The sequence below is a fragment of the Ascochyta rabiei genome, chromosome 12, assembly GCF_004011695.2.
Source record: "Ascochyta rabiei chromosome 12, complete sequence".
In the NCBI taxonomy this organism is placed as follows: domain Eukaryota; kingdom Fungi; phylum Ascomycota; class Dothideomycetes; order Pleosporales; family Didymellaceae; genus Ascochyta; species Ascochyta rabiei.
In genome coordinates this window covers 1,291,807-1,306,345 of record NC_082416.1, presented here as the reverse complement: position 1 = coordinate 1,306,345, position 14,539 = coordinate 1,291,807, and the positions used below count along the sequence as shown (strand labels likewise).

Here is a 14,539-nt window from a genome sequence, read left to right as displayed (position 1 = left end):
TTGCAGCCGACGGTGCGCAAACATTGCGGCGTATGCGTAGAGATGCGAACGCGCCCTGCGCCGTTGGATCTGCGTGCGCCGTGGAAGGTGCCAGAGGAGAGCTCCCCACATTCGCCCACATTCGCCCGCAGTTGACCCTTGACCCTTGACCCTTGACCTCACCCACAAGCTCCGACTGACTTACACCTGACTTACACGGCCTCCAAACGCGATTTCAACTTTCCACCAAGCCGCTGCAAGTGCTGCAAGTGTTTGTCAAGCTTGTCCCAGCCCAATCCCCCACTCTACTACCAGCTACAAGGCTTGCCTACCCTCTCCTCCACTGCGCCACGCTCACACCACATCGCCACGCTCGCACCACATCGCCACGCTCGCACCACATCGCCACGCTCGCACCACATCGCCACGCTCGCAATGTCAGACCTCGACAACCTCGTCAGCATGGGCTTCGACCGCGAGCGCGCCGAGCTCGCCCTCAAGTCCAGCGGCAACCTGCAGGGCGCCCTGGACTGGATCGAGAAGCACCAGGACCGCCCGCTCGACCAGATCAAAGCCGAACAAGCCTCGGCCGCCGAAGAGCCACCCGCCCTGCAGCCCGGCGAAGAGGCAAAGTCGCTCGTCTGCGAAGACTGCGGCAAGAAGTTCCGCTCCGTCCAACAGGCCGAGTTCCACGGCAGCAAGAGCGGGCACGAGAACTTTGCCGAATCCACCGAAGAGATCAAGCCCCTCACAGAAGAAGAGAAGAAAGCCCGCCTCGAAGAACTCAAGGAGAAGCTCGCCGCCAAACGCGCCACCCAGGCCGAGCAGGAAAAGGAAGACCGCAAGAAGAACGAGCAGATCCGCATGAAGTCGACCAAAGAGACACAAGACATCAAGGAAGAGCTGGAGAAGAAGGAGCGCATCAAGGAAGCCCAGGCCAAGCGCGCAGAGAAGCTCGCAGACCAGGAAGCGAAGCGCAAGGTGCTGGCCAAGCTCGAAGCAGACAAGCAGGAGCGCAAGAGGAAAGCCGAGGCTGAGAAGGCTGTGCGTGCAGGCCAGGCCCCTCCTCCAGTCAAGCAGGAGACCGGTCCTACCTCGTCCGGCCCCACCACAAGCAAGCCTGCAAGCGCATACACCGAGGCGAGACTGGCGCTGCAGACAGCAGGTGGGCGCGTCACCAAGACATTCCCCGTCGAGACGACGCTGTTTGAGGTTGCACATGCCCTGGAGCAGGACGGCACAACGGTCAACACCTTCATGACCAATTTCCCCAAGAAGATATACGACAAGAGCGACTTTGGACTGACGCTGAAGGAGGCGGGCATGGTGCCTAGTGCGGCCTTGATCGTTGGTTGAGCTCTATTTCAGCCGTCCGTGGAGCTGCAGGCTCTCCTTCTACACACGACCGTCACGAAAAGTTGCATTGGGCGGCGTTTGAATGGGATCAAGTAGTGCTGAAATTGTGCTCGATGAACACGACAATGCCCCCCCCGTGAAGATCCGAGATGGAGTGTTGCTTTGACGAAACCTCCCTTTCGCCGTAACGCCTGCTGATGCTCTTCCACCCATGAACCGTGACGCCCCAATAACCCAGATGATCATGCCTAGTCCATGTTACCGTGCCTAGTCGTACTCGTCGTACCCACCATCATACCGCCCCATCTCTCTCTGCGTGCTGCACCACTCCTCACTCGCAAGCCCCTTCTCCTTCCGCCTGACCAACGCTTCCGCATCCTTGCACCAATCGCACGCAAAGTCACACGGCGGGACCTCTTCATCTCCAAAGTACTTTGCGATGACTTTATGCCGGCACCTGTTCGTGGCCTCGCAGTAGTCAACCAGGGCCTGCAAGCTCTTTGCGCGGTTGAGCATCTGCTGTTGCTGCGCTGCCCTCCCGTCGCCTTTGGTCGGCTGCCGTGCCTGGTCGCGTGCCATCAGCGTGGCAGCGCGGTCCCGGTCCTCACGTCCGTAGTAGAGGATGCACACGCTGGCTTTGCCGTCTCGACCCGCACGTCCGGCTTCCTGGTAGAAGCCTTCGAAGGACTTTGGGATCTGCCAATGCACGACGAATCGCACGTTCTCTTTGTCGATGCCCATGCCGAACGCTGTCGTAGCGACGACTACGTCGTAGCCTTCTTTGTTGGCGACCCAGCCAGTCAGCGTGTCGGTTCGCTCAGTGTGAGGGAGGCCAGCGTGATAGGGCTTCGCGCCTATGCCGTCGTGGCGGAGCCGGGCGGCTAGGGACTCGCAGTCTTTGCGGTAGAGTGTGTATATGATCCCGGAGACATTGTCTGTGCGCTGCTGCTGTGAGGCTAGCTGGGTCGCTCGCCCTGAGTTGGCGCGGCGCGCGTGAACGTTTCTGAGCCAGGAGAGGAAGTCGGAGTAGTGATCATCTTCGTCGCATTTGAAGCGAACTTCGTAGTGTAAGTTCGGACGGCTTGTGGACATGCAGAAAACGTGTAGCTTGAGCGGATCGAGGGCCATGGTTTTGATGATTTCGTCGCGTACGCGGGATGTTGCTGTAGCTGTAAGGCATATGATTGGGATATCAGGAAATTCGGTCTTGAAGAAGGAGAGTTGTTGGAACGAAGGTCGGAAGTCGTGGCCCCATTCGCTAACACAGTGGGCTTCGTCGACTGCTATGCGCGCGAGCTCCTTTTGCGAATAGATTACTCGTAGGATCTTGCGAAAGTGATCGGTCGCGCAGTACTCTGGGGTCACATAGAGAAGCCGAGTCAGAGGGTGACCACATTGGAGGTCGGCCAGTATGCGTTCCCTGTCGTGTCGTTGGGTTGTGCTGTTGACTGTCTCAACCTTGATCTTCGAGTTGCGCATGGATGCGACTTGATTGTTCTGCAGCATGTCAGTCTTTGTCACGTCATCAGTTGTAATGATTTACCATGAGTGCTAGTAGCGGAGAAACGACAATGGTAACTAGACTGATCAGCAGTAAACAGCCGGTCACTCGAGCATGACATACTGCCGAGATCAACAACTGCGGGCAGCTGATAGCACAAGCTTTTGCCAAAGGAAGTGGCTGCCTGTAGAAAGACATCTTCGCCCTCCAGAGTAGCCGTGATGACTTCGCGCTGTAGGGGGCTGGAGCTGATTAGAGCACGTCACAGTAACAAGAAAGTATTGACATACCGGAAACATGGCTTCTTGAAGACTCTCTTCAGTGTGAAGTCAATATTTGAATACGGCCTCTTCCTCTTTCCAGGCATCTTCAGACGTCAGGTTGAAGTCTTAGGCTTCCCGCAGAGTTCAACAATCGCTCAAGAAGAGTGGTCAAGGATATCCGTTCAGAATGCCGTACGATCATTGTTCTTCACCTCCGGACTTATCCCCCATGGAAGCTGCGCTGAGGTGCAAGAGCGATAGACGCGTCGCGGCAAAGCGCGACCCTTGTTCATCCACGCGAGGTCACCTGTTTCTGCTCGACCAATCAAACTTTCGGCGTCCACTTCTTCCGCCAATTCACCATCACGACACAGGCAAAGACGAGCCAAGTACTGTGCGCAACTAGCTTCGCACCTCGTCACCAAGGGCAGCTTATCGATAGTCTACTGTGTGACTTTGGGTGACACAGAGACGCGGTCCCTTCACCACCCGACCGGTTTTGCAAGATTCGACTGCACGATTAATGCGACTGTTATCCAATGGTAAAGAGCGATGATGATTGCGTGTCAGACAGAGGCTATCCCTCCAGGTGTTGTCTTGCAAGTAGTTACTGCCTGTCCACCGAAGGACCGTGTTGCTTTGGCAGCAAGGGTAGCCAAGCTCGAAAAGAAGATTTTTCCATCGAGCGAGGCCTTCGACTACAGCGTTGAGCTGAAGAAAAAAAATGTTGGGCTTGTTCTGGCCTCAAGAATAGGAGGCCAGGAGCTTGTCGGTTACCTCGTGTTTCAACGATTGAAAAGCCAGGCCTGGCTACACAAGCTGGCCACCATCGAACAAGAGAGGGGCAAAGGCATCGCCAGGTGTCTCATACATTCCCTTTGCCAGCAAATGAAGAAGGGAGGTTGTCGAACAATCGTTTTGTGGGTTGATGAAGCTCGCAAACCAGCCAGGGCTCTGTACGCGTCTTGCGGGTTCCAGCAAATCGAGCGGCTCCCAGACTACTATGGTCCAGGGCGAACAGCACTCAAAATGGAGCTGGCTATCGCAGAATGAACGTTGAAGCCATGGTTTTGCGCAGTCCGTGGCTGGCATCAAGTATGCTAAGGTGGCAGGGTGGTTCTCCCTTGCAGTCGCAACCCCTCTGCTCCTTCGCCTTCTTCACATTCCTCTGTGATCGCTCCAGCAGCACGTAAGGCGTACGGTACGCCTACGCGACTACGTGTTCAAGCGCGACGACGAATTCCAGTGCTCAGAAAGAGATGGCTGTCAGTGACGAAAGGCTTTCAGCATGTCCGCTCCCAAGATCTACACTCACTCCTGCAACGACCGACACTTGTGACCTGTTGCTATGGCAGCGTTACTACTGTAAGAACTTTGTGACTTGATACTGGACCAGCTGACAGTACTCGTAGTGCCATGGCGATGCGCATTGCGGTATTCGCCGCTTTGCTCGCAGTCGCTGAAGCAGTTCCACAAATCAGCTATCCTCTGAATTCGCAGTTTCCGCCGATCGCACGAGTTAGCGAGCAATATGTTTTCCAGTTTGCGTCAACTACCTTCAAGTCGGATACAGGCAGCCTGTCGTACTCATTGAACGAAAATCCCTCGTGGCTTTCGATCGATGGAAAGACTGGAACACTTTCTGGAACACCCAAAGTGTCTGATGTGGGCACTATGTCCTTCACTGTTACTGCAGCTGGGTCCGCTGGAGCTGTCGCAAATATGGAATCGACTTTGATCGTGTCCAAAACCGACGGACCCCAGCTGAACACGAACATCTCGCAAGCGTTGTCTGCAGCAGGTTCTCTGTCCGGCCCAACAACCATATCAGCCAGACCATCTCAAATTTTCGACATAACGTTCCCATCTGATACGTTCGACTCAGACAACAAGCTCTCGTACTTCGCGACACTCTCCGATCACACTCCACTGCCTGCCTGGATCGGCTTCGATACGTCGTCGTTGCGCTTTTCAGGGACTACTCCACCAACGAGCAAGCCGCAGTCCTTTGGTATACTTTTGATTGCTTCCGATACGCCAGGATATGCCTCCGCTACAGTACAGTTCACACTAGCGATCAGTACCCATGAGCTCTATTTCCAACCCGCTTTTCAGACCTTGAATGTTACCAAAGGTGGAAATGTGCACGTTACAGATCTCAAGAACAAACTGTACCTTGATCAGTCATCTATCAGTGACAGAGACATACAGTCTCCATCAGCCGAGCTGCCATCCTGGCTGAAGTTTGATGGCAATTCGTTCGATCTTACTGGAACAGCACCCGCTGAACTCTCGTCACAAGACCTCACGGTAACAGCAATGGATATATACGGTGACTTAGCCGAGTATACTATCCACCTAAACGTCATTTCAGAACTGTTCTCTGGAACGGTCGACGCGCTCAACATTACTCTTGGGGAGCTCTTCAAGGTCCAGCTGCCACGATCCATACTTGCCAAAGATGATGAGGTCGTAACAGTTGACTTCTCATCGTTGACGGATCATATGCACTTCGACCCAATCACGTTCACGATCTTTGGGACTGTGCCTGAAGATATGTCGCCACAGGTCGTACAATGCTCCATGACAGCTACCTCTAAGAATGGAAGCCTAAAAGAGTCTCAGCTGTTCAACATTGAACTTCTGGAAGGGAAGGATGCTACTACCAACACCGACTCCACGCTCTCCGGTCACGGTGATACTTTCGACACCACCAAGACGGACGTCAGCGGTCAACGCGTAGGAATCATTGCTGGCATCGTCATTGCGTCTGTCGGCGGCGCTGTGTTACTTGCTGCATGTATCTTCTGCACATGCCGAAGAAAGAAGCAGGTCAAGGGCTACCTGAACCCCAAGTCTGCATGCCCAAGGAGTCCAAGGAAGTCAGAGATCTCGCGACCAACGTTCATACCTATTGGCTGGCCAGATATTGAGGAGGAGGATCTCGAGAAAGGCAAGCATCATGATGATGTCTTCCTGGAGCGCACTCCGGAGCATGCCCCCAAAATCGACATCGATCTACCTCATGACCGCAGGGACAGTCTCTCGGCGACAGACTCAATGGGCGATACGGACACGAGGATACTAGACACGTTTGGTGAGTCGTCGTGGGGTTATATCCGCGATGATTCCGCTCCATCAGATCACCCCCACGACTCGATGAAGATTCCCGTTGATCTCGCGAAACGGTCTTCTCATACTTCAACGAATTCTTTCCGAAAGCACAAGCGCCGAACCACAACAGTGTATCGGGACCAAATTCACCGTAGTACAGGTCTACCAGTTAATCGGCGCATAACAGGAATGGGTACGTGTTGAACACCGCTATCAAGACTGAACGCTAACGTCTTGATAGTAAGCACACATCATTCCCTACACTCAACCTGCCCTGCGTACCATTCCACATAATGTGTACTTGTGCCTGCGAGCACTCTTGATCCCATGACTTCGTGCTAACAATGGCCATCAGGGACACGGCCGCCACACTTACTCCCCATCGAGGAGTAATAACAACTTTGGCTCACTTCGCCGAGCCATGAGCTCTAGCTCATATTCTCGACGCACGAGCAGTCTTTCTACGGTTCCTACTGCCTGCCCTCAAGCACCGACCACTCGGTCTCGGCGACCGAAAGTAACAACGCCAACAGAGGAGCGACATAGCATACGCGTGGTGCCTTCATCCACGCGCAGTAGTCTCGCTGACCGTCGTACAATGGAAGCTAAGCGCAGCTCCTACATCAGGAAGCGAGCATCTGCACAATCACCGTTTTTCAGCGCGGGTTACCGTGCGTCATCTTCAAGCTACAAATCTCCACCTGCCTTCCTCTCAGAACAGCAGAAGAGATCACGAAGCTTCGTCTTGCCGTCAAGAGCCAATACGATTGTTAAGCCCGATGATGAAGTTGAGGAAGGTAAGGAGAAGGAGGTACCTGAAACACCATCTGAAAAAAAGACAACGCCTAGGTTTCCAGGTAGTCTGCGCAAGCACCAATCGACCAAGTCCCTAGCCAAACGCGACACCAACACGAAGACAATACCTCGACCTGCCACAGTCGTCGCTACATCTAGCGCTGGTATGGGTCGGCGGGCGAGTACTCGAAAAAGCCTTGTCGTATCGGAATTGAAAGCCAGTTTAAACGACCTCACAGGCTCTGAGATCTACGACAACGCCGACCTGAGCGAGAGTGTCTACACGGATGAAGAGGATGACCTTGAGGATTATGACAGGCGCACGACTGTCAAACCTGGTCAATTTACACTTCCCCCGCTGAACCTCGACTCAAGACGCAGCGTGCTGCAGGAGAAGCGAAAGAGCAAGCGTGACAGCAACTCTGACAAGACTGAACACCGAGAGCTGAAGCGAACGAGTGGACGCGAGCCTACACCGCACTACCTTGCGAAGGAGCATGGCGGAAAGGAGAACATGTCATCGACCTACACCCTGGGCAAAATCACTCCTATTCCTGAGATGAAAGTCATTTCAAGAGCTGCTCTATCGCCCGTACGACCAATTCGCTCCAATACCGCCCGTCATTCCCAAGCAGCCACCATCCCACGCAAATCCATTCTACGCGATACCCAAACTCGTCCCGTGTCTCGAGCTGGATCTCGAGCCGGCTCCACCCAGGAGCGTCACTCACGAAGGTCTCTCCACTCACGCCAACCATCTCAAGCTTCCGGCACCAAAAGAACCCCTCGCGGCCACTCACGCTCCCAATCCTCAGCGTTCCCATTCTTCGACCCCAATATCACCGAAGCAGACGCAAACAGCACCGGCGCTGCCATCACCACGCCAACACCAGCAAGTAAAGCGACGCGAAGTCGCCTCGTCACACGCGATCTCTCCGGCAATCTAATCTACCACGGCGACGAAACGCTGGGCAGCAGCAGTGTGGTGTTCAATCCACCACCTCCACCCAGCAACCGCCACACAGCAGTGCCCTCGGGCATGCCTGCGCGTCAAAGCACAAGCCTGGGCCTGTTCCCGCAGGGCTCGAGCATCGCCGAGTTGAATGGCGAGAGGGAACGCAACCCGCTCAGCGTGGTCGGCGCAAACGTAGACGTGAAGAGAGCCGAGACACCCGGCAAAGAGAGGAAGACGTGGGGCGAGGGGCTGAAGAGCTTCGTTGGCAGGGGAAGCGTGTGGGGGTGGGAGAAGGAGAAGGACGATGTCAAGGTGTTTGTGTAAGGCCTGTAGCGTTGGTCATGCATGGTGTTGGCGTTTGTTGGCTCTCGATATCCCTCGTGGCAGCGATTTGGCGGTAGGTAGCTTTTCGGTAGAAAACAAGCGTGTGTTGAGAACCAGAAGGCAGGCAGACGCATGTACCTGCAAGGATTCCCTCATGACTCTTGCGTGACTTTGGTATTGTGTGGTCTACTTTTGTTCTCAATAAAGGCGCCTACGCCTGACCGTGATACGCCGCCGAGGTGCCAGCCAGTAAAAACTCCGTCTTCCCTTCTCGCCTCCCACCAAGAGAAGGAGTCCCAAACGCCGCCCATGCACAGTGCGCGCCCAGCCGTCTACAACTGGACATCGTTATTCAGCAGCCTGACCTCCTCGCCGGGCTTGAAGGCGGGGAGGCCAATGTACGGACAGCCGTCGCAGCGGAAGGCGTCGCCCAGAGCGCAGTTGCCGCAGCTGCCGACCTTGCCCTGGACGGTGAAGTCGACCTCGTCGAGCAGGTCGTCGGCGCCGAACTTCATCGTGTTGAGCGCCTTGTCGGCGTCGGCGCGCTTCGCGGCGTCTTCGGCTTCGATCTTCTCCTTCATGCCGCAGGTGCAGTCTTTGCAGGCGCGGCGGCGCTTGCCGGCTTTGGGACGACATTCGATAGCTGTGGTTGTGTTAGTAGGTGTTGAGGGTGCGAGGGTTGGGGAAAGGGCACTCACGCTGGATGACGGGGCGGGCCATGTCTTCCTCTGTTATGAGGTCGTTTTCGTCGATGAGGTCGTCATCGTCGTCTTCGCCGGTGATGATGGGGTCGTCGAAGTCGTCGCTGAAGTCGACGAAGCCTACGCCTGAGGGCTTCGCAGGCTCGGGTGAGGGCCGCTTGCCGTTCAGGTTGATGCGGTTCAGATTCAGCGGGACTGAGCCGTCGGCGTTGACGGCCTGGACAGCGCCATCTGTATGGGAAGCCCCATTGACGCCGTTTGCACCGTTTGCACCGTTTGCACCGTTCGTTGCCTTCTTCCTGCCAAATTTCAAGGGTATCGATATGGGTTCCTCCTGTGCGGGCTTGGTCATGCCCTCTGCAGCCTCGACCAAGCCAGCCAGAATGGCTTCTGTCCTCTCTGAGCCTTGCAGTGCACCGTCCTGGCTCTTGAAAACGCCGCCCACCTTTAGGGCGGTGACAATCTTGTGCATGACATCGCGCACGAGTAGCGCGTGGCTCTCGCGCGAGGTGCCGGCGGCGTCGGTGAGGAGGAGCACGACGTCGTATGTGGAGGCCGGAAGGCTGGCCAGACCTGCGGCCACACGGTCCAGCATCTGCAGGTCGGTCGAGGAGCGGTCATGGATCTCGTATACGCTGTCCAGCTTCTCTGGGTGCGCCGCAACGGAAGGCGGCGCGACAATGAGTGTGCGTGAAGCCATGGCGGGGTCGTGGTGGGGTGAGCGAAAACCGTCCGATGGGGTGCTCAGGCGTCGTGAGGCACGTCCGTCGTGAGTCGTGAGTCGACGAGTTGGAGACGAGAAAAACAGAGGGAGACGGCTGTCTTGGACGCTGAGCAATCACGTTTCGCGATAGTGCCGCATTTGACTAAACTGCGCAATTCCTACTGCCGGCGCTCGGAGAAAGCGCTTTGGTGGCGCGTCGCAGTCATCCGGCACGCCATTGGGTGATGGCGGGCTCTAGCACAGTCATCGAGCGACCGTCACGCGATGACAGGGTCGGCCCAGCACCGGCCGCTGGGCCCGCTTTTGCAGCCGTAGGTAGTAAAAGCTGGGGTAACGCTGCAGAAGTACCACAGCACCACCAGGAGACCGGCGTAGGTGGCACAGAGCCAGTGCAGCGCCTCTCATGCTCAGCCCACGCGAGGGGAGCGCTGTGCTTTGCTGTGCTTTGCTGTGCTTTGCTGTGCTTTGCTGTTCTCACCATCGTCGTGGCCATTGGGAACAAGGCCGGCTGAGCGTGGATGCTCACGTCCAGTCCTCTTGTTCACTCCGCCCGCCAGGTACCGCATGACGTAGAACCTTGCCGTCTACCGTCTCCCTCCCCCGTTTCAGGAACCGGCCGTCTGTCTACAGCACAGAAGACCGCCTGACACTAACACACTGGAATGCGGGTCGTCGTCGTCAGAGGGGCTGGTGCCGAGTTTCGAAACGCTTCCACGCCTGTTCAAGGGTCCGACTGCTAACGGTGATCCCATACAAAGAGAAGTCACGCCTGACCCCGCTCCCTCCAGCTCGCGTGCTCTTGCATCTTCCCCTGATCTCACGCACCATCAAGCTCTCCAGCACGCAACCTCTACCAATTCCATCCATCCATCGTCGCTCTATAGCACCTTCAGTCTCCCGTCGAGTGATTCTCGGCAAGCAAGGTGCGTGCTCGCCGCGGTGCTGGTCGCAATGGCTCCATGCAACTACGCCATAGCTATCACGAGACCATTCTTACGTGACCATACAGACCCACTGGTAGCTTCAAAGCTCCGACCCCTCCCCGTGCCTGACTACTTCAACCTCACCCTGCCCGCCTTTGACTCTTACTTCACACAACTTGTGCTCAATCATCTCCATCATCTCCATCATCTCCATCATCTCCATCTTCACCAAACAGTAAGCTTCCACCTTCCCGCTCGCCGTCTTCCTATCTTGAGCTTCTACGAAAACACCAAGCTGCTCAACGACGCTGAGGTCGACAAAGAGACTCCCGTTCCTCTAATTGACATTCAACAGTGACTCGCTCTCACAAGTGGACTGACCGTGACCATGCCGGCATTGCCGATGGCAGTGCTGAGCGTGAGTCGAGGCTGCCTCGTTACTTCGCCAAGTCAGGCCATGCTGACACGGATCCCACCAAGACTAAGAAGGACGGCAGTGGAAAAGGCAATTGGTAGGTCAAGTCTCCATACCTTACCGTTGGCAAGCGAGAGCTTTCCGACCTTCGTTCTCATTTCGCTATCAAACAGGTAAGCAAACCATACTAACGCAACGCCAGGGGCCGGGACGGCGACGAAGTCGAAGACATGCCATACAACATGAACAACGCGCGCCGCCGCAGCAACTCATCGACGAATCAGCTCAAGGACTTCAAGACCAAGTTCGAGACCGTCGAGACCGAGCCCGTCTTCGAGGAAGAGCTCCACGGCGCCATTGGTGAGGAGCTCGAGAAGCAGAGTACCACCTCCAGTTCCAACAAGAGCATCGACGAGGAGGATGGTGAGAGGAAGTTGTAGGAGGACAAGTCGACCTAGGCTTCACGGCTCAATCCCGAAGGGAAGCCTATGGATGCTGTACGGTATAAGTTGGGGAAGCATGGCTGCAGACCATTCGGGTGATGGGTCTGTGGGAAACCAATGCTGGCCCTGGGATCAAGGGATCAATCGATCAATCGCTCTTCGGTAGAGAGTGTGTACAACGTCTGACGCAAACACGGCAATTTGTAACCAGTCCGGGAAACGAGACATGAATGTAAAACCAATCAAACGTCCACGACGAGTCCAAGCACAAGTGAAGTGACGGATGGTCTTGCATAGACCTTGAATATCAAATCAAAGGTATACCTACTGACCGCACCTGAATCCAATTGTGCTCCCCGCTCTCAAAAACGCCGTCGCTATGCAAAGGATCCCCCCCCCCCTTCTACTTCCTCGCCCGCTTCTCGCTCGGCTGGCTCCCCTCGCTGAGCTCGCTGGCGCTCCTCTTGTGTCCTGCGCCTTGACTCGTAGCACGGCTCGTTTGGGCTGCACTCTCGTCCTCGCCTTCTGCATCGACGTCGTCGACGTCTGCATCGGCCTGACCGTCGTCCCTTGCACCGTCAGCATGACCCTCGCCATCACCCTCGCCATCGCCATCGTCTTCGTCGTCGTCATTATCGTCGTCGCCGTCGCCGTCATCGCGGTCCGCATTGGCCGGCGTGTTCTGCGCGCCTGTGTCGTCTTCGCCCTCGGCATCGTCGTCATCGTCCTCGTCGTCATCACCTGCGCCGTCCTCGTTGCTGTCGCCCACGGGCGTCCCCTGACTATCTGTCACTTCCTTTTTATCTGCGTCGACCTCGCCGCCCTCCTGCTTGACGGCGCCGCTACCCGTGCCTGCGCGCACGGCCTTCATCCGGCTCAGCACTCGGCATTCGCCCATTTCTTTCTCCTTGACTTTGCGCACGTCGAGCAGCCGACCTACTTTGGCGACGAGCTGCTCGAACACGTCGGCTACTTTGCTGGTCGGGAGCGGGATGACATCTGGGACCCCCAACTCTTGCAGCGCCGATGCGATTTTCTGCGTCTGCACGTTCGATTTCGCTTGGCGCATCTTAAGCAGCTTGTCCGAGCCAAAGGTTACGCCTGAAGTAAGCCGGTCGTGCGTCGAGACGGCGAAGCGGTGCTCTTGGTGGGGGGAGAGGGTTTTGACCGGTGTCTGCGAGGGCGCCGAGGGAGGGAGCGCCATGCTTGTTCGTCGGTTTGCTGGGTTGGAGGATACACCTGCGGGTGTGTTGATCATGTCGTTTGCGGAAAGGGAGAGGCGGCCTGGCGCGTTGGAGCCGCCCGATGAGCGCTTCTTGCTGCGGTCCTGCTGGAAGAGTTGCTGGAAAAGTGCTTGCAGCGCTGCGCTGGAGGTAAAGGACTGCAGACCTGCAGCGGTAGAGGTGTTGGCTTGCGGCGCATCGAGACGGGAGCGGAGTTCTTCGCGTTCGGCGTCGAGGCGCACGGCGGCCATGTTGATGCGTTGCAGCTCTGTGAGGAGGAACTCTTCTTCCTTGACTTCGTCCATGTTTCTGTTCATGAGCGCTGTGGCGAGCATCTTGCGGTTGCGCTCCATGACCGGGTCGAACTTGGATAACGTTTCGTAGAGGCCGTATTGGTCGGCGTCCATCTGAACCTCAGGGATGCGGAGCTTCATCAGCTTGGCGGAAATGTCGTAGAAGCGCGCCTTCATTTCCTCTAGGGAACGTTCTTTGTCTCGTGGGGGCGCGAACGGCAATGTAGCCAGGGAGTTTGAATCAGCATCGCCGTTGTCCTGTTGTGCAGCTTGCGCAAGCTCTCGCTCCCGTCTCTTGAGCGTCTGCCATTCGTAGCGATCCCATATCACTGCCCACCGGTACGAGTAGTCTTTTACAATACCGAACAAGTAGTCTGTCTCCTCTCGGCTCCAATCGTCGCTTCGTAGGTGTGCATCGTATTCCTCGTCTGTAAAGTCGGGCATATCGACCGTGATGTTGTACTTGACATAGTCGCCGCACGATTCGAGATAGCCCGTAGGTTCGCTGTCTGGCATTTCAGCATCTTCACCTTCCTGCACCGGTGGTGCCATCATGGGTTTGCGCCGCCAATGCTTGAGGACGAGGCCATCAGAGCGCGCTGGGTTCGTAAATGGCTGTTGTATCCTGGATCGTGCTGTCAGCACCGGCTTTTATAGGTTCAGTCATGATCTAGTTACCATTTCTTTGCAGGACCGGTGTTCTGCCTCTTCGCGCGGTATGCCTTCTTCTCTTCGTAGACTGCCACTGGTGGTGGTCGCTCGCCATACAGCGCCGCGACTTCACGCGCAACGCCCTCTGCCCACAAGCATTAGCTGCTGTTCTTTGCCAAGCTTCGACATGTTTGCGCATGCCTCCAGAACGTACGTATTCGTTTCGATCCGCCGCCCTTCTTCGATTTCTTCTGCGCTGTTGGGGGTGCTACATCGCCGAGAGGCAGCCCCAGCATATCGCGCACATCGCGACCTGAAGCCATCGCGACTGTGTTTCGATTCGATCTGGCGGGGTGAAAGTGTTGCAAAAGTTCACTGTTGATGGTTTTGCAGGGGTGTCGTGAGCGTGTTCAAGTGCTGGGAAGTCGCGCGGGAGCGGCGCCAAGCCCATATCATGGCACTTTCAGAGCCAACAGGAGCTTACATCCAACAACACCGAAGCAGCCTTACTTGGCCAGAAGCATGCACCTGTACTTAGTACGTCAACGGTGCACAGTCAAGATTTTGTTTCTTTGGAAAATTCGTCTCTATTTGCTCCACTCTCCTTTAACTAAAACCACCGCTCTCTTCCACAATGACAAGTCCCAGCGAAGGAGACTCCTTTACATGCTATGTTTTTCTCCCACCATGACACAAACATGAAATGATAACGATGATGAATGAGATGCCAACTTCGTACCACCATAGACGCAACGCCGCGTACGCCAGTATAAATGACTCTCGGAGAAGAAACTGCTGTGCAGGTGCAGCTCGTTGCCTCGAAAGCCGGACTGAAGAAGAAGATGATGATGAAAAGAAGAGATCCAGGCTGGTGTCGAG

General features: G+C 55.9%; 8 protein-coding genes across 8 annotated transcripts, besides 5 other annotated features; 5 read left to right on the top strand and 3 right to left on the bottom strand.

The window, feature by feature from the left end:
- Positions 1–414: 414 nt before the first annotated feature.
- On the top strand, positions 415–1,335 carry EKO05_0007492 (uncharacterized protein; the record flags this gene model as incomplete). The annotated part of the gene is made up of 1 exon (XM_038947172.1): positions 415–1,335. One exon carries the CDS (start codon positions 415–417, stop codon positions 1,333–1,335), a length of 921 nt encoding a protein of 306 aa, XP_038793904.1.
- A 267-nt stretch (positions 1,336–1,602) lies between these two features.
- EKO05_0007491 (DNA helicase) lies at positions 1,603–3,203 on the bottom strand (the record flags this gene model as incomplete). The annotated part of the gene is made up of 4 exons (XM_038943349.1): positions 1,603–2,832; positions 2,879–2,913; positions 2,960–3,078; positions 3,127–3,203. 4 exons carry the CDS (start codon positions 3,201–3,203, stop codon positions 1,603–1,605), a joined length of 1,461 nt encoding a protein of 486 aa, XP_038793905.1.
- A 451-nt stretch (positions 3,204–3,654) lies between these two features.
- EKO05_0007490 (uncharacterized protein) lies at positions 3,655–4,152 on the top strand (the record flags this gene model as incomplete). The annotated part of the gene is made up of 1 exon (XM_059637058.1): positions 3,655–4,152. The coding sequence occupies one exon, from the start codon at positions 3,655–3,657 to the stop codon at positions 4,150–4,152; it is 498 nt and encodes a 165-aa protein (XP_059493041.1).
- Positions 4,153–4,447: 295 nt separating this feature from the next.
- EKO05_0007489 (polarity establishment/cellular polarization) lies at positions 4,448–6,606 on the top strand (the record flags this gene model as incomplete). The annotated part of the gene is made up of 3 exons (XM_059637057.1): positions 4,448–4,464; positions 4,512–6,406; positions 6,569–6,606. 3 exons carry the CDS (start codon positions 4,448–4,450, stop codon positions 6,604–6,606), a joined length of 1,950 nt encoding a protein of 649 aa, XP_059493040.1.
- A 205-nt stretch (positions 6,607–6,811) lies between these two features.
- Positions 6,812–8,287, top strand: EKO05_0007488 (polarity establishment/cellular polarization; the record flags this gene model as incomplete). Its single annotated transcript, XM_059637056.1, has 1 exon — positions 6,812–8,287. One exon carries the CDS (start codon positions 6,812–6,814, stop codon positions 8,285–8,287), a length of 1,476 nt encoding a protein of 491 aa, XP_059493039.1.
- A 332-nt stretch (positions 8,288–8,619) lies between these two features.
- Positions 8,620–9,688, bottom strand: EKO05_0007487 (electron carrier; the record flags this gene model as incomplete). The annotated part of the gene is made up of 2 exons (XM_038943393.1): positions 8,620–8,930; positions 8,986–9,688. 2 exons carry the CDS (start codon positions 9,686–9,688, stop codon positions 8,620–8,622), a joined length of 1,014 nt encoding a protein of 337 aa, XP_038793907.1.
- Positions 8,819–8,866: a tandem repeat.
- Positions 9,026–9,092: a tandem repeat.
- Positions 9,689–9,738: 50 nt separating the features above from the next.
- Positions 9,739–9,789: a tandem repeat.
- A 350-nt stretch (positions 9,790–10,139) lies between these two features.
- Positions 10,140–10,184: a tandem repeat.
- A 636-nt stretch (positions 10,185–10,820) lies between these two features.
- Positions 10,821–10,859: a tandem repeat.
- Positions 10,860–10,869: 10 nt separating this feature from the next.
- EKO05_0007486 (uncharacterized protein) lies at positions 10,870–11,490 on the top strand (the record flags this gene model as incomplete). The annotated part of the gene is made up of 3 exons (XM_059637055.1): position 10,870; positions 10,991–11,147; positions 11,253–11,490. Coding segments are annotated over 3 exons (396 nt in total).
- Positions 11,491–11,896: 406 nt separating this feature from the next.
- EKO05_0007485 (swr complex subunit) lies at positions 11,897–13,983 on the bottom strand (the record flags this gene model as incomplete). The annotated part of the gene is made up of 3 exons (XM_038943232.1): positions 11,897–13,634; positions 13,688–13,805; positions 13,875–13,983. 3 exons carry the CDS (start codon positions 13,981–13,983, stop codon positions 11,897–11,899), a joined length of 1,965 nt encoding a protein of 654 aa, XP_038793909.1.
- Between the last annotated feature and the right edge of the window lie 556 nt (positions 13,984–14,539).